Source organism: Puma concolor, chromosome B2 (genome assembly GCF_028749965.1).
Source record: "Puma concolor isolate L17-30 chromosome B2, mPumCon1.1.hap2, whole genome shotgun sequence".
Taxonomy (NCBI): domain Eukaryota; kingdom Metazoa; phylum Chordata; class Mammalia; order Carnivora; family Felidae; genus Puma; species Puma concolor.
This window is the reverse complement of record NC_141671.1, coordinates 67,337,188-67,361,638: the sequence shown is the minus strand read 5'-3', so window position 1 is coordinate 67,361,638 and position 24,451 is coordinate 67,337,188. Positions and strand designations below refer to the sequence as shown.

The 24,451-nt window shown below is 38.2% G+C and overlaps 1 protein-coding gene across 6 annotated transcripts in view; it reads right to left on the bottom strand.

The window, feature by feature from the left end:
* Positions 1-24,451, bottom strand: part of KCNQ5 (potassium voltage-gated channel subfamily Q member 5) — a 528,440-nt gene that overhangs the window by 62,073 nt on the left and 441,916 nt on the right. For 3 of the 6 annotated variants that reach the window (XM_086707225.1, XM_025926156.2, XM_086707226.1), the window contains 4 exons: positions 13,846-13,940; positions 9,833-9,859; positions 4,961-5,017; positions 916-1,136 (listed from right to left, as the gene is read on the bottom strand). In XM_086707225.1, coding sequence (XP_086563351.1) covers positions 916-1,136; positions 4,961-5,017; positions 9,833-9,859; positions 13,846-13,940 — 400 coding nt within the window. Of the gene's footprint in view, positions 1-915; positions 1,137-2,389; positions 2,411-4,960; positions 5,018-9,832; positions 9,860-13,845; positions 13,941-24,451 lie in introns of all 6 variants that reach the window. The other 3 variants (XM_086707224.1, XM_025926158.2, XM_025926159.2) reach the window with 3 other exon arrangements.

The window sequence follows — 24,451 nt, the reverse complement described above, 5'->3', positions numbered from 1 at the left end:
TCCAGGGATTTTACTGCAGGGAGCCTGAGATCACTGAGATTATGACCCCTAGTTGTTAATTTTATCCCTCAGGCTTTCAGGGCCTGGGAAAATACAGGTTATACCAGGGAATGAGTACAGAAGGCCCGATAGCCTTTGCAGTTTTTATGCATTAATGGAAGATGCTGTTTGACTTTGGTTCTTTGCCCAGTATAAGAGATCCCAGGGGGGCATACTTAAAAGGAAAACCAAGCTAATCTTAAATGAAAAAGGAACTATTTTATTTTATAAACATGAAAATTATACGGCACTCAATAAAATGTGTTGGCAAGTAAACTCCTGACACATTGTATGATAAATAAAGTAGGCTAGCTCCTCTTGGGGGAAGAACTTGAATTCTACTTATCGTTAGATTAAGAACTTTCGACAGGAATCTTTCTAGGGAAGATAAACCATGGTCTCTGATTTACTGGTGGATAGAGCATAGTAGAAAAGGGAATAGCACCTTCATTGTTGTCCAGAAAGGGATTGTTACCCTTCTTACTGTGTTTCAAGACATTCACAGAGCACCTGGTCATCTTTGGGCCATGGACCTTTGCTGGTCAGACATAACCTATACATGAGAAGGACAGTCACGTTGATCTTGATATGGACTTTGAGAAAGAATAATGTATTGTAGATAAGAGTGAAGAATTAATAGCAGTTTGACTTCTTTGTAATGTAGATTTAGCTGCCAAAGTTGCTCCCAAAAGTAAACTTATGTTCTGTACATTTGCCCAAGGCAATGAATAAATTTCCAATAAAACAAACAAACAATTCTTTCCTTGGGGTTGTTTTCTTCTATCTTCAAGTGGTACCATGGAGAATTAATTACTTCATAATCTTGCTCATGATAGCTTATCCAATTAAACATAGTTATGGAAAAACAGGGCTTACCGTCTATCACTGGTTTAGGCTGAGAACTTTTGAGGCGCAGCGAGGGCCGGAAGCGGGTTCGGTCGTTGAAGCTCCAGCTTTTCTGCACTTTGGTGGGGCTGCCCTCGGCTGTGATGTCGGTGCTCGGGGACCTCCTGTCACCTACTGAGGCTTGTCTGCTCTTAATACTCTGGCCCCTTGGGCTAGCCATGCGTACTCGCTCCTTAAAACTTAGCTTCTGACTGTGGACAACAGAGGCATGATTATTCCATTTCAAGCAATCTCTTCCACTCCACTTGGGTAAATACTCTGATGAAACTGTATATTATATTTCAATAGTGTTTTCAGCGAGTAGGAGCATAGCAATATATTCTTCCCTTATTGAAAATCTGAGCTTTATTTAAACTCTCTCTTTGCATTCATTTGAGCTCAATCTCACTAGACAGGTATGCACACCCTTCCTGGATTCCTCATAGAAAGGACTGAGATCGGGCACGGTAGTTTGTACAAAATTACCCTGGAAACAACCAAGAACTGGTTCGGTATTTGCTTTAGAAACAGACTTTAGCTTTAACCTCAACTTTACAGATGAAAAAAAAGTTATTTTTTATTTGGGAAAATATCTCTTTGTGATTTCTAAGCCTTTCTACAGGGATGACAGTTACATATACATATATATCTACATTCTGCATGCATTTCATATTCCAGGCAAGATTACGATATCCATAAATTCATGCAATCTCATATCAGTTGGTGGTACTGCATACATAATATTAAACATACAACACTTAACACCCATTTCTTTAATGCTCGCATTCATTCTTGTGAGACAAAAACCACACAATGTAGAACAGCCCCAACATATAATGAATGTGATGACTGATTAACGGAATGAGATGTTATGTTCACTAACACAATTTCCTGCTATTAAACAGGTTATTGATTTGCTGTGGCAGCTACTGGTAAATTATATTTGTTCAGACATTCAGTTCTCAGATGCCAGCTAGGACTGAAATGCTGTGTGCTGATCAAGGAAGCATCAACAACAACAAAACCCAAAGTGCATCTCTGTGCTTTCCTAATCAAAAGATGTAGTGTGATGTGGTGGGAAGGGCAGGCTGGAGTCAAAGAGACTTGAGGTTTGGAGTCCTCAGCTCCAACATAAAGATGAAAACAGCAGCGTTGCTAAGAGATTTTTGTGGGAATCAAATGAATGGTAGGAATTGTCGTGTACCCATTTTGTTTGTGTTCTTGTTTCATTTCTAAACCACTGTTACTCATTAGAAACTGACACTGTTACCCAGTGACAGGCCCGGGACTCTATAGGGTCTGAAGAAATGAAGGGTGAAGGGTCTGAGGGCAGTAACTTGGAGCAGCCACTCTGAGATGCTGAGATTGCAGTCATGCTGCAGCCTTTGTGGGGCATGAAGGAGGCAGTGTTCTCATGGACACGGATTATCTGAGACGAAGTGGAGTCCTTGTTTTTTCCACTTACCGCAATGTCCACTGTCCCCAGCTGCAGCATGCCAACAGCAAATGTGTTTAGTGGATATGTGTTTTGTAGCTAACAAGAAACAGTAACATTTATTTTTCCATGCCTAGTTGCTTAACAAATGATATTCTAAAAAGACACCACATTTTATGTGTTTACATGAAGACAAATCAAATAATGAACTGCGGTGATCAGAAAGTCCTGGTAACAATAAACAAGTTGACCATGCAGCTGACAGCCCCCCCTCTAAAATGCAGACATAGCTAAGTCCAGCGTGACTAGCTGAAGGCACATGCAGGGAACAGGCCGGGCAGTTTTGTGATGGGGTCAGGTGGGTTCAAGAGTTCTTTAAAACAATCGCATCAGTCAAAGGCTTCCTTTGTACTTGACAAATGCATGATTAAATGGTAGATCACATTAAACAACAGCAACAATAACATATAAAACTGCATCTTTTTATGCTCAGGTTAGGTTCTTCACGTCATCCCAAACCTTCAGATTATTTAAACAAATCCTCAAAGGGACAGGCCCCAAAATGTCTACCCTTTTCAAGCTTTTTCTTTCTTTCTTTTTTTTAAATAGTAAAGATTTCATATCTCTTCAGTTTCAGCACATCTGTTCCATCATTTAAATTTATGATGATCGGGGTCAGGAACATATGCTCAACTCTGCACCTTTATTTCAATTAATGAATGGCTCAAGTTTACACAGCTATCATTACAAGTATTCTCACTATACTTCATCTAATTGATTATCTTTTCTGGAGTTAATAGATGCTAATTACTACAGAAGGCCGAGTTTAGTTAATATCAAATCATTTTCTCAAACTTTAAAGATTTATCTCTTTCTTATACCAACTAAATGAAGAGGAAACTGATAAAAAATCATAAAACCATTTAATATGAAATTTAGTTTTTCCTTTTTAAAAATTTCAATTACTGAAAAAGTAAAAAAATCTGAAATAAGCATCGGTGTCACACCTGTCATGGTTTATCTGCAGTAACAAAACATTTAAAAGCAATTGCTTCGGGGCGCCTGGGTGGCGCAGTCGGTTAAGCGTCCGACTTCAGCCAGGTCACGATCTCACGGTCCGTGAGTTCGAGCCCCGCGTCAGGCTCTGGGCTGATGGCTCAGAGCCTGGAGCCTGTTTCCGATTCTGTGTCTCCCTCTCTCTCTGCCCCTCCCCCATTCATGCTCTGTCTCTCTCTGTCCCCAAAATAAATAAACGTTGAAAAAAAAAATTTAAAAAAAAAAAATAAAAGCAATTGCTTCTATGGAAATATTTTTTAAAAGTTGTCTGTATGAAACATTTTGATATTATCTCTAATAATCAATGGAAAGTGAAAATAATATTAGTCTCTGAATCTTAATATTATTTAAAGCACTTAAAGTTGATAGAAATGAATTCAGGTACTATTTCCCTTTTTGTCCTTCTCAACTGCATGAATATTTATTTGCCAATGTCTATATTAAAAAATAGCAGAATTATTTTTAACTGAATCCAACATATTACCTATGAAATTAGAAGAAAAAAGATGTAATGTTTTCACTCTCTCTTTTGACATAATTGTATGAAAGTTAAGAATAAGATCTTAACCCAGAACTTTTAACCAGGCAAAAATTTCGTTCTCCAAAGCAAAGACCTGTTCTTACAAAAAGCTTACTTTTGTTAGTTTTTCTACTTCTTTTCCCCTTTGGAAATCAACAGAACATCTTGTTTAGATGACTATTAACTTGATTAGATGAATGTTATTGAAAATGCACATTGATTAAAAATATAAACTCTTTGCTGGTCCATTGAAGTTTGCATTATTTTCCTGCTTTTTTGCCACATCTATAAACACAATTTTTTGAGGAAGATTTATGTAAGAATATTTTTAGGAAGACTGTCAAAGATTATTCCCAGGAGACCAACAAGGTGGTCTCTCTCTGGAGAAAGTAACCAAAAGGACATCGTGGTCATGGATTTCGGCATCTTTGAGTATGCAGTCCCACCTTCCCATCTGAGGACTATAGTGGGGGAGCCTGCACAACTACTGGGAATTCTGCAAGGGAATTCTTCCCTCTCTAGGAACCAGATGTACAAGTTACTCAAATGGCCCAACATGCAGGCTACTACCGGTTATTCCCTGCCAGGGAACTATGTGGCATTACTGTAACCCCAGAGTAATCCTCTTGGACCTAGAATGCTATAGTTCTTGTTATCCTTAATTACGGTTTTAGCCCTTCATAGGATAAGCATTCAACAAATTCTCGCCCCAGGCACAATATGGCAACTGAGCCAAAACCATCCAGTGCGTGCGGCAGCTCAGCAGTTGTCCTACCACAAGGGGGCGCCAAGGGGCTGACTGCCAGTGCTGTGCGGGACCCTGCCTATTTGTCCCTGGGGTAGAGTATCAAAGCAGGCAACAGGCAACAAGGAAAATTACAAGCGGGTTGAAAACCTCATTCAAGAAGTCCTTAGGAAGAGTGAGTCTGAGCAGGGCTCAGGTAGGATGGCGGTGTAACCTGGTCATGCACCTGAGGTTAGTTGGCATTCTCAAATTTCATGTCAATAGCCGGGATGCTGGGTACCTCTGCTTCCGTGAGGTGTACATTCTGAAGAGCTTCTGCTTATTACTACAGAACTTACTAGGAGTGAGGGAAATAGAGCAGCACATTACTAAGCATTTCACCACCATGAAAGTGCTCAGGGATTTCTTTTTCTTTTAGAACAAAGCCATTTGGCTTTATTGTTTTTCAGATATAAGTATATAGACTATTTAAGCAGTGAGTACTAACTATGCAGTTTAATCGTGCTGCTGGAAATATAACCAGTGCTCTTAATGGTTAGGCTGAAATAACTGGATGTGAAATAGGGCATTACAGATGATGGACGTCTATGTGTTAGCATCTGATTCATATGAAAATTAAGAAGATAAATATTTTAGAAATAGCAATCCTTGTAATAAATAGCAATGCAACAGAGTAGAAATGAGGAACAAAATATTTCAGAACTTAAAAAAATAAATATTTATAGGAATCAATGAAGTTGATACCATTAATTGCTTTGAAATATTTAAAAAAAGTTTCTTGATTTGTATAAGACACCTGTAGTTATAGTTAATATTGGTAAATAATTGTCAGAATACATGCTCAAAAAAGTCAGAAGAAAAGATTCTAGGTCACTAGCTTGTTAAAAAAAGAGTTTCTTACTGTAAGTCGTATGATGTGTTTTTAAAAGACTAAATCCTTTCCGTCTATCAATAAATGAGAACAGAAGGAGAGACCATTTTTAAAAGATTATTTTTGAAACAATCTAACATTTTGCCCATAAGGACACAAGTTGATTATGCTGAAAAAAGAAGTCTAGTCTTACTTAGTTTAACAACACATGCAGATCATTCTTTGCGCACAGAAGAAAGAAAATGTAAATAATGGAAAATAAATGCAGACGAAATACAAGAACACACAGTCTTTTCTGTCAGCATTCTAGAGTTCTCTCCTAAGAGCCATTCATCTCAGAACCTTATGAAGCCAACCACATAGGAGCTATTTGGACAGAGCACTCAGTGGATCACAGCACAAGATGATAACATAATAAAAGAGTATCATTTATGCTTTAACTTTTAAGACATGCATCCTTGTAACAGTCTCACAAGAACCTGTTAAAGCAACTTTAGATAGTCTACTAATAAGTCTGACAGAGTTCTATTTAAAGCTATACACTGTGATCAAGGCAGCTTAACTATGGAGCAGGCACATAGCCAACAATTGTTGACTAAGGAGACAGGGTAAGCAGAGGCAGCGAGATTTACAGATCATCCCTAAACCTCCATTGGCATGATCTATTCTCGTAGCAATAAAACCTAGTAGGCAGGAAGAAGTAAGAGCCTTTTTGTGGCAGTGTGCTCTCGATGGCTAACTGACTTTCTTGTCAAGGAGGAAAGGAGGAGGACATAAAACCTCAAGGTGAGAATACTGGCTTAATCTGGTTAGATGGTTTATAGGTAAATTCTATTTTCTGACAGTGACAATTTATACTAAAATGGAAAAACTATCCAGTTTAAAAAATGAGTTGGAAAATTCCTTAATGGAATGATTAATTGCAATAAAATCAGTAAACATATTCACCACATATGAGATTAGAACTGTTTTACTGGGAAGACAGAGGAAAACAAATGAATAATTAAATGATGCTAAACAACTTTCATTTATGGTCTAAGTAAAGGAAGAACAGAGCAGGCTCCATTGACACTAACAGTAATGTACCTGACCCTGTACCAGACAAAGAGACATTATTTTAACTGTTGTTCAGCTGAGCTCTTGAGACCGTTGGTTTGCATTTTAAAGAAAAATTTTGGACCTGTCACGAACAATGCAAAAGCATCATGGAACTGGATGTCTTTCCCTAGCCAAAACATCATATATACATTTTGTTTAAACATACCCTAACCTCAGTGTAGAAAGACAAAAATCTAACAAGAATATTCCAAAGCAGGGAACCTTGTTAACTATGGGGGTAAATGAATGTGTGAGGCTTCACTACATTCTGCAGAGAGAAAAGCCTCTCTGTGCATGGCCTCGTCATTCAGAGGTAACAAATGCCAGGCACCTGGAGAGAGTTATTGGCTACTGGACTAACCTCATCTACACTTGAATTACTCCCAGTTCTTAACACAATGAAAAACCATATGGAAAGATTTAGGAGACTCTAGGCTCTGAGATATCTGGAAGATAACAGAGTTGGCTAAAGTTTCTCTCTTCTGCTTCTCTGAATCACCATCAATAACCCTGTGGCCCCAAACACAGTGAGGGGCTTTGCACTGGGGTGGTGTTGATCAATCCACTTGAAACTGGGACAAGGATTATCAATATTATTAGTCTAAACCCAGATCTGCTCTCGTCCAAGAAACAGTCCTTATTCTAAATGCATTTTCTTTTGTTTGTATTTTGCTGGAGTAAGGGCAAATTTGTTTTTCTTAAGGTGGCACTGTTGCTGTTGTTAATACAATAGTCTTTTTGCATTCATTATGCAGTATTGGAAATTCCATTGCCTATGGAGCACAAGGTGAAAGCTAACCTAATGTTAAAATGGGAGTTTCAGCTTGTTTCCTTCAGAATGAAATGTTTTAATTTTTTCATTTTCTCTCTTTTTATGTATTTCCTTTTTCTCATTTTTTTTGGTGTTTTTCTTCATAAAACTACTTGAGGTCAGGAACATTTTATTACTCCATCCAAGAACTGTATATTGAGCATATTCTCTGTCATAGCTTTACACAGGATGATAGGATACATAATTGGGGGATAGAAGACCTAAGTGTATGAAGTATGAAGAAGCATCAAGTAAGGCACGCGTGCTAAATAGTAACAGAGGACCTGTTTCACAGTGTTTTCCAAATGTCCATGACCAGAGAGAAGCAAGAAATCTCTGTTACATAGCTCAGTGTTTCTGTATATGTTCAAAACTGAAGGTGAGTTATTTTTGACACCCTTAGTCACAATTATGTAGAATAAATTTTAACGTTTTAGGTATATGTGAACATCATGAAATTAAAAAAATTTGGTTGTTGTCTTTTTGAATCACAACAGCGGACTAGGAGGTTCCTTGTTGGAGTGAGGAGCAGAAGCTCAACAGTGACACTTTAGTTTTGTCTTTACTTTCTGCCTCGGTGACATTGGGAAAAAGTGCAAGATCATGTGTGCAAGACCCCTCCCTCAGGACTGACATAAAGAGTCACACTTTTGCAAGCATTTTTACACAACTCACAAGTTTCCCTTTTAGGCACCAATAGCTCTGTTTTGGAGGATGAAACCAAGACAGGTGACCTTACTCTTAGGCAACTGTGGAGTTTGTGCCAAAGATTTGGAGTTTCTGCCTTTAGGATTTGGAGATAAATTACCCTTTGTAAATGGATAGCTCCGAAAACAAGGAAAACTTTTCAAATATCATCAGATAGACTAAAAGAGCTTATAATGGCTGTGATTCATTTTGTGTAACTCCTTTCAGGTAAAATTGTCATGACAGAAGGATGGTGGGGTTTGTATGGATGGAGTCTAGACAAAAGAGGACTAAAGGGTCAGAATTGGTCAGCCTGCCTCTTCTAGAGTCTATACAAAGAATGTTCTGAGTCTGATGACCAGAACCTCTCTTTGGGCAGAAATATCTCTAAAGTGGAGAAGACCAAATCTTCAGGCTTTAAAACTTTCTGGAAGTATCATCCAGGAATATCCAAAGACCTTTGCTCTAACTCCTTGTCTACCAAAGAAGAAAAGGGTGTTTAATGCCACCCCGGTGTAGGCTTACCTACCCCAAAGGAGTGTTGTGCATCCTACCACATCTGTCTCCCATGATAGGTGCATTTATGTTTTGGCTTGTGAATCTTTTTAGGTGTTAATTAACATAATGCAGAAATGGGTGGGCCAGAGTCTCATCACCCCAAGTGAACTTCCAAAACTAGTTTCAGTACTGTATACATGTATTGCAATTAATGTCATTAGTAGGACAGTACAAAACTAAATGAATGATCCTTGGACTCCCGTTGGTCCCCACTGAGGGGCCAATTCTGTGCGGGTGGGGGGGGGGCAGGGAATGCCGGTGTTCCCTCAATACTGAAACAAACAGCAGTGACTGGAAAAAGTTTTTTCTTCTTCCCTTTCAGGCACCTGGGTTTCTTCTGCTGGTTCTGCCTCTGCTACTCCTCACACCATCAGTGCTGAGATCCACCTGGCTCTGTCCTTTGAAGCTTTGCTCCCAAATTCAGATCCTTCCTGGCACTTACTAACACAGAATAAAATGTTCTCTTTCACCTCCTATTCCCCTATGTCTAACTCTCTGCTTTTTAATCTGATAAAGCATTTCCTTGAAAGGCATGAAAGAATGACCATAAATTACTTGGTGAAGTTTCTGGGAGGATTATCTTCTTCTTAAAGGATGGTGGGTGGGTGAGGGGGGTGGGTAGGGGGAGCTCTTCTCCTGAAGCATGTCACCTGAGTAAGCCTCAGCGCTTAATGAGCTGGAGATGTCACAGAAAGATTGTTCCTACCTTCTATACACAGTGTTCCTTTTGCCAAAAAAAAAAAACTCAATTTCTTATTCTAAAAGAAGGACCCTGAAGAAGGGGAATATATCTTACACTGCTTCCTGGAATTTGAATGCTTGGGTTAAGACTTCTCTCTGAGAAAATGGTAGCATGAAATAACCAAAAGCCGTAGTTATTATTTTTCCCCAAGAATGTTCCATGCCCTGCCGATTGTAAAAAGCAGTGAGTGAGTTACGGAGACACTTATGCTTCTAAGGGAAAAAAAAAGAATCAATGAAACAGCAACCTTTGCAGGCAATATTGTGAAAGGTCACTTTTAATCATTTCCAGTTTGTGATCAATTTTACTCACATGAGACACATTTAAAACATCTGTTAGGCATCAGATTTATAAACAAACATGTAGCAGAAGAGAAATCACAAACCTGCTTGATGTTTCCCCTTGTTCTTTCCTTCAGGTGCGTGCAGGCAGAAGAGAAATGATGATAAACTGGTGAATACATGTATAGCACTTGATAATGGCCAAATTGGAGATTGGGGAATAAAATTACCTTAAGTATTTCTTTTCAAGCAAGATCCATAGAAGCAATAGTCTTTGTAATAAGTGTGCCTAACTTTTAAACATCTATTTTTTGTGCCACAGACCTGAGCTGGCACGTTTACTTAGCAAGACCAACAGTGCTCACATGTCACCCAAAACTATAGACTCTTCAGTAGCTGAAGTTATCCATCCATAGTTAAGAAAAAGTGGTTCTGATCTAACTGGCATTAGCAAAGACTCTTAGAATGGTGCTGGCAACACTGTAGCTGTAGTCCTGTGCTTTAGGCAGACTCCTGAGTTCCTAAATCTGGATTCATTAATGTGTGACTGTGGCCTTGTACTTTAATCACTTGTTGAGGAAGATTTTGTTTTCATGTTGCATACCATAGGAATTCTCTTGGAATAAATTAGGCACATAGAAAGTTGATCACAACTCTCCTAGCCTAGTGTTGGATGGCATTTTTAATAACCCATCTAGGCAGATTCAGGTCTGTGCAACCTGGTGTAGGGTCCCTGCTCTTTGGGAATGAGCTGTGTGTCCTTGGACAAACATCTTACTTTCTTGTAGGCCTTGATTTTCTTATGAATAAATTGAACGCGTTAGATTAATAATGTCTAAATTCTGACTTCTTAAGTATCACATGGCATCCTTGGAGCTTGATAATTCCCCACAGCTTCACAAAATATCAGACTCATTCCTTAAAAGAGCACATTTACCTGTGTTATACACTTTACATAGCCTTCATTTTCTCGGAGAAGAAAATCAAGAAAAAATATGTCCTGCTGTAAATCCTTCTGTTATTAAAACAGAACTTGGAAATAGCAACTGCTAAGACCTTGAAAATGTAGGTGAGACCAGCCAGACCAGAAAGGAGAGAGTCGGAAACTGCTGTGTGTATCCCTGGCAGGTTTGAGTGGGTATGGCATGCCCCTCCCTCCCCCGCACACTTGTCACACCTCTCTTCCATCCTACTCCCTGGAATAAGGTTGAGGAGTCAAAGCATCTCATTTCATCTCTAAAACTGCTGGGGAGAAGAGCATGAGTTCGTGTTTTTTAATAACAATATCATTGATGATGCTGCTGTTGATAATATGATCTCTCTTCCCTGACCACCTGTTTAAAATTGCAGTCCCTAATGTCCCTTAAATTCTTTCCCTACTTTACTTTTCTCCTTAGCACTATTGCCATCTAATATATTACATATTTATTTGTTTGTTTGTTTTCTCTTCCCAATGTTTGTTGAATATATATTCCCTGCAGCCTGAGATTCTAATCTATTTGTTTTTTTTCTTTCACTGCTACATTTCTAATAGGTACTCAACGAATAGTTATTTAATGAATGCATGAATGAATGAATGAATCATTTCTTCCTTCAGAAGTTCTTAAACTCTGAATGTTATAGGAAATATACTATGTAAATAAAAAGAAGTTTCACTCTGTTTCTGACTACATCACTCTGCACTCAGTAAGCCAGCTAATTATAAATGTCAAAATATCTAAGTTATTGTAAGTTACTCTCTTCACAGATCTACAAACTTGAATAAAGCAGGTATGCTTTCTAAAGCAAAGGTTCTGAACTTGGCTTCAGGGAGTCCGTGAATACATTAAAATGGTAGGCAAAGTTTTGATTTTTTGTGCATTGAATATTTTTTGTCGGAAAGAGTCCATAATTATGATCATTCTCAATGGTTTAACAAAAACAACAACAATAATAAAGATTAAGAACCACACAATTTGGAGCAATAATGTGTCACTAAAGGGAGAGATGTTAGGACATCCAGGTTCCTATGAACTTTGCCAGTGACTATTGTGTCATTCTGGACAAGTACCTGTTATTGAGTAAATGGGACTGAGATTCAGAGGTTAATGTGTGTGTGTGTGTGGGGGGGTGTAGGGAGATGACAATGAAGGGGATGGCTGATAGCCAGAGTGGAATAGGATGAATACAGGTGTTTGCATAAATTCTCCTCTACCCGCCCGCCCCCCCCCCCCCCATTTAAAATGGAAGATATCAGAGGAAACAGAGAAATTATGTGAGTAAAATAATAGCTTATGCATTGGGAGAATGTGACTCATTATTAATTTTTTTCTAGGTTTCAGAATGACCTTAATCCAAAAACTTGCGAAACTAGAAAGCCAAATTATCACATGATAAGAGACCACTCTCTTCTGTCACTTGAGAACCTTCTTTTGTTTTTTTCTACTAGCCTTCCTCTTACAAATTAACCCAGACAACTTCATGAGTACAAGACATGCAACATCTATACAATTCCCATTTCTGATTCATACCCCCAAGTACTAGATGGCATGAGTTATGTCCCTTTTTTGTTTTTAATACCACAATTTTGAAAGAGTCTTATACTCAACAGAGGAAATTCAACTAAATTTTAAGATCTATGCAAAAAGACAATTCTCATCCATGCGTTCATTCAACACTATCCATGCTTCTATCCTTGCTAAGGTTCCATCTCTTCTAAAGCCTAGGGTTCTGTGAATATCTGTCACAAGTGCTGACAAAGTTTTGACTCCAACTTCTAGGAGACATGTCCTATCGGAGCTTAGAGGTTATCTTGCTCACCTTTAGTCCTTCACTTGGTAGATGGGAAAACTGAGGCCCAAGGAAGATTAGGGAAGCAATGTAACGGATCCTGACAGTGACACATCTATAGCTTCTCAACAGCATGCACTCTGAAGCATCACAAATCTCCTTCGAGACTGAAATTCCAGGCAACAAGTCATGGAGGTTTCCCCAGATGATTCCTCTTCCACATCAAATAAGAAGGAGGTTTTTCTGACTGAATCACAGTAGTTAGATGCCTTGAACCCTTTTCAGCGACTAGGATTAAGGTTTTGTTGGACTAGGAAGGGAAACATCAAGTGCTCTAAAATACTAAGTCAGATAAGCACTTTGATAACTTTTGAACAATGTGAGGAATGGACTGTTGTAATCAAGCTGGGTGACACACAGAAAGCCTTTCCCTTGACTTGGTTGCTTTGCTTGTTTCACTGATTTCTTTAATTAGATGGTGATTATGATTTAGTATGTTCTGCTAGTTGAACTGGAGTCTAGGATTTCAGGACCAAGGACTTTTTTTTTTTTTTAATTAAAGATCACTGTGGTAGCCATTATGGCCATTCATAATTTTTCTGGTTCTCCTCTCTTTTTCAGGCACATAGTATGATTGCACTTTCCCATCCTCTTTGAGTTGAAGCATGGTCAGGTGATTTGTCTTGACCAATGGAATGTGAATGAAAGCCATATTACTTTCAAATTTTGAATGCTTATTTCAACTTTTAATTTGATTGGTCCCATGGCTTCACTGTAGGTTATAATCCTATTAGGACTCCAGCTCTTCTTTTGCTACTGATACTAGTTTGATCAGCAAGTGAAAGCTCAAGGACCATCCTGTCAGGAGATCCAGATGAGAGAGGGCTTTGAGGGACTTCATGCAAACATACATTGCTCTCAAAGTGTTCCCTGCTTGGGGTCAGGTATTGGATGGAGTTTAAACAGTCATTGTTTTTTAGGAGCCCTAGTGCTTACCTTTAGAATTTTGGTGGGTTTTATGAAATGATTTATTAGAAAATAAACATGTAATAATAGAAATAAATCTCTATAAAAATTTGGATTCCTTTAATCTTTAAGCTCAGTCTATGAATGGTGAGGAATGATCCTGAGTCCATTTAGTTTTGTGCCTGAGTTGCTGCTGAACAGGGCTGAATCTCTCAAAGAGCAGCAGAGAATAAGACAAGCCAAAAGTCAACACGTGTGTGTGTGCATGTGTGCGCATGCATACATGGGTGTACGCGCAAGTGCGTGTGCGTGCGTGTGTATGATTTATTTTGCAAACTTGAGGAAGCTTGATGACAGCATCAGCTGTCACACTGATACCTACTTGGTGGGGCTGCAGGTGTGCAAGGCCTTCAAGTGTGGCTTCCAGGTTGCAATGGAAACAGATTTCTCATCAGCTGCATAACTACGCCAAACGCACTGCATGTGGCATACATGAGGACATAAAAAACAAAAACAAAAGAGAGGAGAAAACAGAATAACATGAAAAGGGAGATTATTAAGTTACTATATCTTAAGAATCTTTTCCTTGTCATACTTGGCCCTGATAAATGCCCAAAGGGTGAAAAAGACTACCTTGGCATATTCTTTCACATTAGTAGAATTGTTTGTCCAAACAACTCACACCAAACAAAAAAAGTACCAAGGGGTGCCTGGGTGGCTCAGTTGGTTAAGCATCTGACTCTTGATTTCAGCTCATGTCATTATCTTGCGGTTCATGGGATCAAGCCCCAAGTCGGGCTCTGTGCTGACAAAGTGGAGCCTGCTTGGGATTCTCTGTCTCCCTTTCTCTCTGCCCTTCCCCCACTTGCTCACGCTCCCTCTCAAAAAAAGAATAAAAATTAAAAAAAAGAAAGAGCCCAGCAATTACTTAACAACATTGTTTCAGAAGTAAATAAAAAAAAAAAAAAAAGAATAAAAGTACCAAAAAGTAAAACATGAAGCAATTTTTGAATTGGCTAGGAAGAGATATGACTTATTTGAGGTAAATTATCTGAGCATGAACATGCCTTCCGGGAACCAACTGTACATCTGTAATCGCTATTTGATAAGATAGTGGCAAAGGACTACTGAAAACCCACAATGCAACTAGTAAACTAACTAGTAAATTAATGACCACCAGAGTCATTAATGTACGTGAATTAGTGTAATTCCATGATGAACTGTGTAATATTCCTAATGCTAAAAATGGAGACAGTGGTAATAAAATGCAGGGCTAAAACAAGATAGGGAAATGTATTCTCTAGGAATATAATTGGAAAGTTAAAAATTAATGTCATGGTTGGGGTGCCTGGGTGGCTCAGTCGGTTAAGTCAACTTCAACTCAGGTCATGATCTCGCTGTTTGTGAGTTTCAGCCTCCCGGACTCTGTGCTGACAGCTCAGAACCTGGAGCCTGCTTAGGATTCCGTGTCTCATCTCCAAAGGCATGGGAATTAAAAGCAAAAATGAACTATTGGGACCTCATCAAGATAAAAAGCTTCTGCACTGCAAAGAAAACAATCAACAGAACTAAAAGGCAACGAACAGAATGGGAAAAGATATTTGCAAATGACATATCAGACAAAGGTCTAGTATCCAAAATCTATAAAGAATTTACCAAACTCCACACCTGAAAAACAAATAATCCAGTGAAGAAATGGGCAGAAGACATGAATAGACACTTCTCTAAAGAAGACCTCCAGATGGCCAACAGGCACATGAAAAGATGCTCAACGTCACTCCTCATCAGGGAAATACAAATCAAAACCACACTGAGATATCACCTCATGCCAGTCAGAGTGGCTAAAATGAACAAATTGGGAGACTATAGGTCCTGGAGAGGATGTGGAGAAACGGGAACCCTCTTGCACTGTTGGTGTGAAGGCAAACTGGTGCAGCCGCTCTGGAAAATAGTATGGAAGTTCCTCAAAAAATTAAAAATAGATCTACCCTATGACCCAGCAATAGCACTGCTAGGAATTTACCCAAGGGATACGGGAGTGCTGATGCATAGGGGCACTTGTACCCCAATGTTTATAGCAGCACTTTCAACAATAGCCAAATTATGGAAAGAGCCTAAATATCCATCAACTGATGAATGAATAAAGAAATTGTGGTTTATATACACAATGGAATACTACTTGGCAATGAGAAAAAATGAAATATGGCTTTTTGTAGAACGTGGATGGAACTGGAGCGTGTTATGCTAAGTGAAATAAACCATACAGAGAAAGACAGATACCATATGTTTTCACTCCTATGTGGATCCTGAGAAACTTAACAGAAGACGATGGGGGAGGGGAAGGAAAAAAAAAGTTAGAGGGGGAGGGAGCCAAATCATAAGAGACTCTTAAAAACTGAGAACAAACTGAGGGTTGATGGGGGTGGGAGGGAGGGGAGGGTGGGTGATGGGCGTTGAGTAGGGCACCTGTTGGGATGAGCACTGGGTGTTGCATGGAAACCAATTTGACGATAAATTTCATATTAAAAAAAAAAAAGGATTCTGTGTCTCTCCCTCTCTCTGCCCCTCCCCCGCTTGTGCTCTGTCTCTCTCTCTCTCTCTCAAGAATAAACATTAAAATTTTCTTTTAATTAAAAAAAATTAATGTCATAGTCTAAGATTATGTTTATGGCTTTTTGATGTAAAACATAAGCTCTCTTTACTTTATACATAATTACACCTGATACATACAATACAATGTATTTTCATGTAGTCTTCACACTCAGAGTATGGATTAAGACTCTTATTTTGTGTAAGAGAAAATAAAGGCTCAGATAAATTAAGTGGTTGGTAGAGTTGAGACATTATCTCAGATTGCCTGGTTCTTGGTCTTAGAATCCCTCTATTGTCCTTTGCTTACTACTTGCTGACTATTGCTGGAAAAGTTTTCCTTTAAACTGTCCATTTGAGAGATTGCTTGAACGTACTTTCCATATAGATTTAAGTGATTTTTTTCCTTTTTAATGTCTGCAAACATTTATTAAAAAAAATTTGTTTATTCATTTTGAGAGAGAGAGAGACAGAGAGAGGGAGAGAGAGAGAATCCCAATGAGGGGATGAGGGGCTCAAACTCTCAAACCATAAGATCATGACCTGAACCAAAACCAAGAGTCGGATGCTTAACTGACTGAGCCACTCAGGTGCCCCAGTCTGCAAACATTTCTAATGACCAAGTGATTACTCCAATATCCCAAGAGAAAAGTTTTTTTTATTACAATTCATAAATCAAAGCATTCTACTTTATTGGGCCGATTCATTTAAATGGGTCATATCCCTGCTAAATAACTATCATTCATGATTTTGAAACTTATAAGGAAGAGAACAGTGATCAATGATCACTGATCATTTGATCAATAGTCAAAACTTACAATGAAGAGAATATCATTAAATAAATGTGTACTGAACAAAAAAAGTTAAAAACTGACCCAACAACTTTGGGAAACTGGCAGTATCTATTAAAGCTGAATGTATATATATCTTACGATATAGCTACATACTCCTACATACATACTCAGTAGGTGTGTTTATATATGTTCATCAAAAGATATGTACTATAGTGTTCAAAACTGCACTGCTCTCTTAATAAACTGAAGCTGGAAATGTTCAAACTCCTACTAACAGTAGAATTAAAGAGATAAGTTGTGGTACATTAACATAATGGAATGGTACACTATTACAACAGTAACAGCACACTGGAACTATGCTCGATGATGGACAAGCTTCATATGAATAACGTTGAGTGAAAGAAACAAGACACAGAAGGGTACATGTTGTGTAATTCCATTTCCATAAAGTACAAGCAACAGGAAAAACAAAGCTATGCTGTTAGAACACCAGCACAGTGAGGGACAGTGATTGAGAAAAGGGATATAGGAGGTACTGTTTAGGTTCTATTTCTTTATCTGGGTACTGTTTACACAGCAGTGCTCAGTTCTCTTTAGATATGTGCTCTATTCTGTATTCACATTGTACTTCAATAAAATGTTCAAGAAGTGATATAAAAAACTAGAAAAATATATAGTAAGACCTGAGGGTATATATATTTTTAAATATTATTAAGGAAGGTTTAAATAATTGAAGCAGGGTTTCTTGCCTGGAGCCTTGCTTACATGGCTCATGTTGATTTATCCTACAGATCTGTGAAAACTTCTGCTAAATATCTTGGTATCTTAAAGAGTAAAACAATTACTGTTTCATCTTGAAATGGTAGTTTTTGCAAATATTGTACAAACATAATTTACAGAGTGACCTCGAGTAACCAATGAAAACACATGGGTTTATTACTGCAGCTTCTTCTTTTTTTTAGTTTATTTATTTATTTTGAGAGAGAGAGAGAGAGAGAGAGAGAGTGCGTGTGTGTGCCCATGAGCAGTGGTAGGACAGACAGAGAGGGAGAGAGAGAATCCCAAGCAGGCTCCACACTATCAGCACAGAGCCCCATGAGGGACTTGATCTCACAACTGTGAGATCATGACCATGAGATCATGACCTGAGCTGAAATCAAGATTTGGACACTTATCTGACTGAGTCATTCAGGTGCCCTTATTATTGCAGCTTCTCATGTAGTGAGGCCCAGAGAACTTCCAATGCTTTGATAGCATATATGGCTGGTTTAATTTAACAATTTTCATAGAAGGCATCATATATATGTGAATTCAGATGCTTTGAAAGCATGACCCATGTAGAACTAGAAGCACACAGCAAGTCTGTGCATTATTAGATACCAGTGACAAAAATCCCAAACAATATAATAAAAAGTGGAACTAAGGCATTACCTGCCAATGTTATAAAGAACTGGGGGCAAGAGAAGCCTCTTTTAGAAAATTGAATATTTTCTTAAAAATGAGACCTGGTTTCTTGCTCTTTTTCTATCACATTGATCTCAATAGCTAAGCTCTTATTCCTTTCATTACTCTTCTCCCAGAAATGTCTTGTAAATGGGAGGTACAGAAGGAGCAAGTGGCATCTATATTGGGGCTGATATTAGGTAACAGTCAAGATAGAAGTGGAAAGTGTAACTCCATTAGTCTTATACTCTTAATAACTTTGTCTTGTCCTTAGCTCTGTCTCTCTCTCTCAGCTAATTGGCTTCAAGTACCTGAACCTCAAGGCCACAACTACATGTTCAAGTAGCTGATGTTTCTGTATTTACAGTCAAAATCACATAGTGGTTGACATGAGAAAAATAATGCCCCAGAGGGATATGATGTACATGGCATATATAATCCAAAGGATAAGCGAACAAAAACCAAAATGAAAGTCAAATTTACCATTTATCAGGTGACCCTGGTGCTTTAGGCAGCCAAAAATTTCAGATTTTGGTCTATAATTGTAAGTATAATATCGGTATAATTAAGTTTTTAGGGAGTATTTACTTTGTATTGTCTAGAGTTTAACAGCTATGGCACATTTGACCCTTTCTGGAAATTTTAGTTTCAGGTCACCTCCCAAAGGTATAATTAACATGGATCTGATTATTTCCAAGGTACAGAATTTAAGAGGTCAGAGAACTAAAAGATTTAGGATGAAAACAAGCAATTCCTTTCTCCACTTTGCTTCTGATTAATTTTTAAAAAATGTTTATTTATTTATTTTGAGAGAGAGAGTGTGTGTGTGTGCATGAGCAGGGGAGGGACAGAGAGAGAGAGGGAGAGAGAAAATCTCAAGCAGTCTCCATGCTGTCAGCACAGAGCCCAAGGCAGGGCTCCATCTCAGGAACCATGAGATCATGACCTGAGCTGAAATCATGAGTGGGATGCTTGAGCCACCCCGGTGCCTAACTTCTTGAATAAGGATAAATGGTAGATAAAGTTTTGAGATCTTGCATGTCTAAGAATGTCTTTATGCTACTTTCACACTCCATGAATAGTTTGGCTGAGTGCAGAATTTTAGGTTGGAGATCATTTTCTTCCATAATTGTGAAAGTACTGTTATGTAGTCTTTTTTTCTTTAATTTTTTTAATGTTTATTTATTTTTGGAGAGAGAGAGACAGTGCGAGCGGGAGAGGGGCAGAGAGAGAGGGAGACACAGAATCTGAAGCAGGCTCCGGTCTCTGAGCTGTCAGCATAGAGCCTGACGTGGGGTTTGAACTCCTGAAGGGCAAGATCATGACCCGAGCAGAAGTCTGATGCTCCACTGACTGAGCCACCCAGGCAACCCCAAGGATCCCCTTTTTTGCAAGTATTGTTTTGTTTGAAGTGCCAGGCACTTGGTAGCCCTTCTCCTGTGACCACCAGTTCTGGAGAATCATAACGTAACATGACTTTGATAAAATTCTTCCCTTACAGTTTCCCTGTATTCTTTTTGAGGCACTCCTGTTAGTTGGATATTTGATTTCCTGGTAAGGTCACCTACCTTTCCTATTTTTTGGTTTCATTTTCTCTGTCTTTTCCTTTTAATTTCTGGGAAGTTTTCACAATTTTAGTGACCTTCTGTTTTCTTTTTTTTCCTGCTGTCACATTTTTCACTTCTAGGAAATTTTTTTTTTCAGTTTGTTCTTTTTTATGACTAAAGCACTAAAAAAAGATTATGAAATCTCTGTATAAGGCTTGAGTGTATTAACTGGTGGCCTTACTTTTTTTTTTTTGGTGGGGGGCATAGCAGTATCTCTGGGAAATAAGCCTGTCTGCCAGCATCCACTTCACAAACTTTCACTTAATTCCCCTGTTTCCGTTCCAGTAAACATCTTGGCTCCACCTTGAGCTGGTCCAGTCTCTCTTGATGTGAACTCTCTAACACGGCACTTTTGAAGTATCTTTAAATGCTAGCCCCAAGCTTTCAGGCATACATAAATGAGGATGCAACTGCTGCTATTTGATTATGATTCAGACCCCAGGGACTGAGTTCTAACTCTTCCTAGAGTTGGCCTGGAGATCAAGTGACATCATGTATTAGAAACACTCTACAAACTGAAAAACACTTTGCTAGTCCTGGGTATTATTAATAAAAGTTATGACATTTGGGCAAGTATTCAAGCTGCTTTCTTTTCCCAGACTGCTCCACTTGAAATGAAAAGTTAATTTAAATGAATCATGCAAAGATATTGACACAGCTAAATTTGCTGAAAGCTGCTGGGCTTTTAAACTTTTCTCTAAAACCCAGAAAGGCTGGTTAATTTAATTGTCTCACCAACCAAATGACAAAGCAATTTGGGCATCTCGGTGCCCTTTTATTTTTTTTTAATTTTTTTTTTAATTGAGGCATAACTGACATATAACATTAGTTTCAGGTGTACAGCCTAATGATTTGATATTTGTATGTATGTGAAATGATCGCCACAATGAGTTTAGTCTCCCTTCAATGCCCTTTTAGAAAGATAGCAGCTCTGGCTTAAAACAAATGACATCACTCTTGGTCTTGACGCTTTGTGTGTTCAGCAAACCAAGGCAGGTTTATTGGGTGAGAAAATAAATGGATCAGCAAATGAGGATTGCTATTCAATCTAGTGTATTCTTAAAAATAAATTTCTGGGGCGCCTGGGTGGCGCAGTCGGTTGAGCGTCCGACTTCGGCCAGGTCACGATCTCGCGGTCCGTGAGTTTGAGCCCCGCTTCAGGCTCTGGGCTGATGGCTCGGAGCCTGGAGCCTGTTTCCGATTCTGTGTCTCCCTCTCTCTCTGCCCCTCCCCCGTTCATGCTCTGTCTCTCTCTGTCCCAAAAATAAATTAAAAAAACGTTGAAAAAAAAAATTAAAAAAAAAAATAAATTTCTGCAATATATAATCAAAGCTTAAAGCCCTGAATTCTGGCTAAGGGTCACAGCAAGGAAGAACAATGAATACCTTTAATAATTATATTATTATTCCTATGTCTCATAAAAAATCAATTGCATTTGGATGGGGGAACAATTACCTTTTAAATTTGTAGATTCAGGGCACCTGGGTGGCTCAGTCGATTGTGTGTCTGACTCTTGATTTTGGTTTAGGTCATGATCTCACATTTGGTGAGACTGAGCCAGCACTGGGTTCTGAGCTGACGGTGTGGGGCCCGCCTGGGATTCTCTATCCCTCACTCTTTGCCCTTCCCCCACTCATGCTCTCTCTCTCTCTCTCTCTCTCTCTCTCTCTCTCTCTCTCTCTGTCTCTCTCTCAAAATAAATAAAATTTAAAAAATTTGTAGATTCTACTTTGATTACTGAAACTATGATTAGATTTTAAAGGTATTCTTGAATATGTTAAGTCTTTCATTTTATACTATTTTTTGTTCAGCATAACATAGAGTTTTAAGTAAAATAAGAATTAATGGTTTTATATGTATTACCTACATTTGTGTGAGTTTAATTATTACTTTTTATTGAGGCATAGGTGACACATAGTTACATTAACTTCAGGTGTACAACATAGTGACTGGACCACTCCATACGTTATGCTGTGCTCCACACAAGTGTAGTTACCATCTGTCACCATACCACACTGTTACAATACCATTGACTATATTCCCTATGCTGTACCTTTCATCCTGTGACTTATTTGTTCCATAACTGGAAGTATGTATCTCCCACTCTCCTTTACCCATTTTGCCCAATCTTTTACCCCACCCCCCTCTGTATTTATGGGTCCGTTTCTGTTTGTTTGTTTGTGTGTTCATTTGTTTTGTTTTTTAGATTCTACATATAAGTGAAATCATATGGTATTTTTCTTTGTCTCCCCTATTTCACTTAGCATAATACCCTCTAGGTCCATCTATACTGAAACAAATGGCAAGATTTCTCTCTCTCTTTCTTTTTTTAAGGCTGAGTAATATTCCATTGCATAAATATACCACATCTTTTTTATCTGTTCATCTATTGATGGACACATCTTGGCTGTTGTGAATAATGCTGCAATAGCATAGGGGGTGCAAATATCCCTTCAACTTAGTGTTTTTGTTTTCTTTGGGTAAATACCCAGGAGTGGAATTACTGGATCATAAGTTATTTCTATTTTTAATTTTTTGAGGAACCTCCATACTGTCTTCCACAGTGGCTGTATCAATTTACATCTCTACCAACAATGCACAAGGGCTCCTTTTTCTTCACATTCTTGCCAACATGTGTTATTTCTTGTCTCTTTGATTTTAGCCATTCTGAGAGGTGTGAGGGGATATCTCATTGTGGTTTTGGCATGCATTTCCATAATGATTAGTGATGTTGAGCATCTTTTCATGTGTCTGTTGGCCATCTGTATGTCTTTGGAAAAATGTCTATTCAGGTCCTCTGCTGATTTTTTAATAGGATTGTTCGGGTTTTTTGGTGTTAAATTGTATAAGTTTTTTATATATTTTGGATATTGCCTCCTTATTAGATACATCATTTGTAAATACCTTCTCCCATTTTAAGAAAGGCTGCTTTTTCATTTTGTTGATGGCTTCCTTTGCTGTGCAAAAGCTTCTTACTTGTACAAGTTTAATCACTGATTACAATAAATATTACATAGCCCAGTTCCATACAATGAGATTCTAGATCTTGAAGCAAAACTGTTCAATCAGACTCTTTACTTTTCATGGGTTACCTGAGAGGAAGGCCTTATCTTGCTTTATCTGTGGATATATAAATACCTCTGGTCCAAAGATTTGCTGTAAGAGTAGTAATCTGTTTCCAAGTTCAATTGCAAATTGTTTTTGCACAATTTAGTAGTTGATAAGTTAGATCAGGGAATTTTCTCCAATACTCTCTGTATCTGTCTTGTACAATATGGTAGCCAGTAGCCATCATATTGCTACTGACCGCTTGAGATATGGCTAGTGCCTTTGAGGAATTGAATTTATGAATTAAATAGCTACATGTAGCTACTGGCAACTGTATTGGGCATCATAGTTCTATATTATTACAAGGGATTCATGCATGAGAAATGCCTCAAAGGGCTCACTTTTCTTTTCATTATTTTTTTTAAAGTTTATTTTTTGAGAGAGAGACAGAGAGAGAAAGAAAGACAGAGCACAAGCAAAGGAGGGACGTAAAGAGAGAGGGAGATACAGAATCTGAAGCAGGCTCCGGGCTCTGAATGGTCAGCGCAGAGCCTGATGCAGGGCTTGAACCCATGAAACATGAAATCATGACCTGAGCCGAAGTTGGATGTTAAACCGACTGAGCTACCCAGGTGCCCCAAATGGTTCAGTTTCTAACAGAACAGCTGATATTTTAAAATGTTTTTTGATATAGAGTTCCACTTTAATGTCCAGAATTATCAAGAATATGTGCCTAGAAGTGGTTGTATTTTGAGTATGTGTTGATTGAGAAAATGTACAATAAAAAAGTTAATAAATACTTTAGCAAGGATTTTAAATGAATTTAAACTTTATTTTTGATAACAGTATCTACAGTATCCTGGGAGCAAGTAGTCTAGATATGGGGAAGATATATGACTGGTTCCATAGGTAGACATATATGATTAGTGCCTGGATAGATGTAAGGAACTCATAGAATAATGTCTGCATTCACAAGTTGGAAAACATTGTTCTAGAATTAAAAGATGAGAGGTAAATTAAAGATAATTAAAAGATAAAAATAGTAAGAAGAAAAATTCATTGAAATTGTGTTAATACCTCATAACCAGTTAAGAAGCACCAAAGGCTGAAAGGCTATCTGGGCCTCAGGTATTTTGTGTGCATACTAAAATGTGTGACATTTGTTTTAATTATGGTGATTATCTACCTGGTTTCAGATCTTAAAATTCTACTGCGTAAGGATCTTTTTATTTACAAAAACAAAATTTATCTTTAATGCTTTTTTAAAACCTAAAAATTAAAAAAATAGAGACTCTCAGTGATTTGCGTTAGAAGTCATGTCCAATGGTTTGTCAATAGTTGTAGAATAGTTTGATTTAAAAATTAATACTTATTGGTGGCTCAGTTGGTTAAGTGTCCAACTTGGCTCAGGTCATGAGTTCGAGCCCCGCATCAGGTTCTCTGCAGTCAGCACAGAGCCTGCTTTGGATCCTCTGTTCCTCTCTCTGTGCTCCTCCCCCACTTTCAT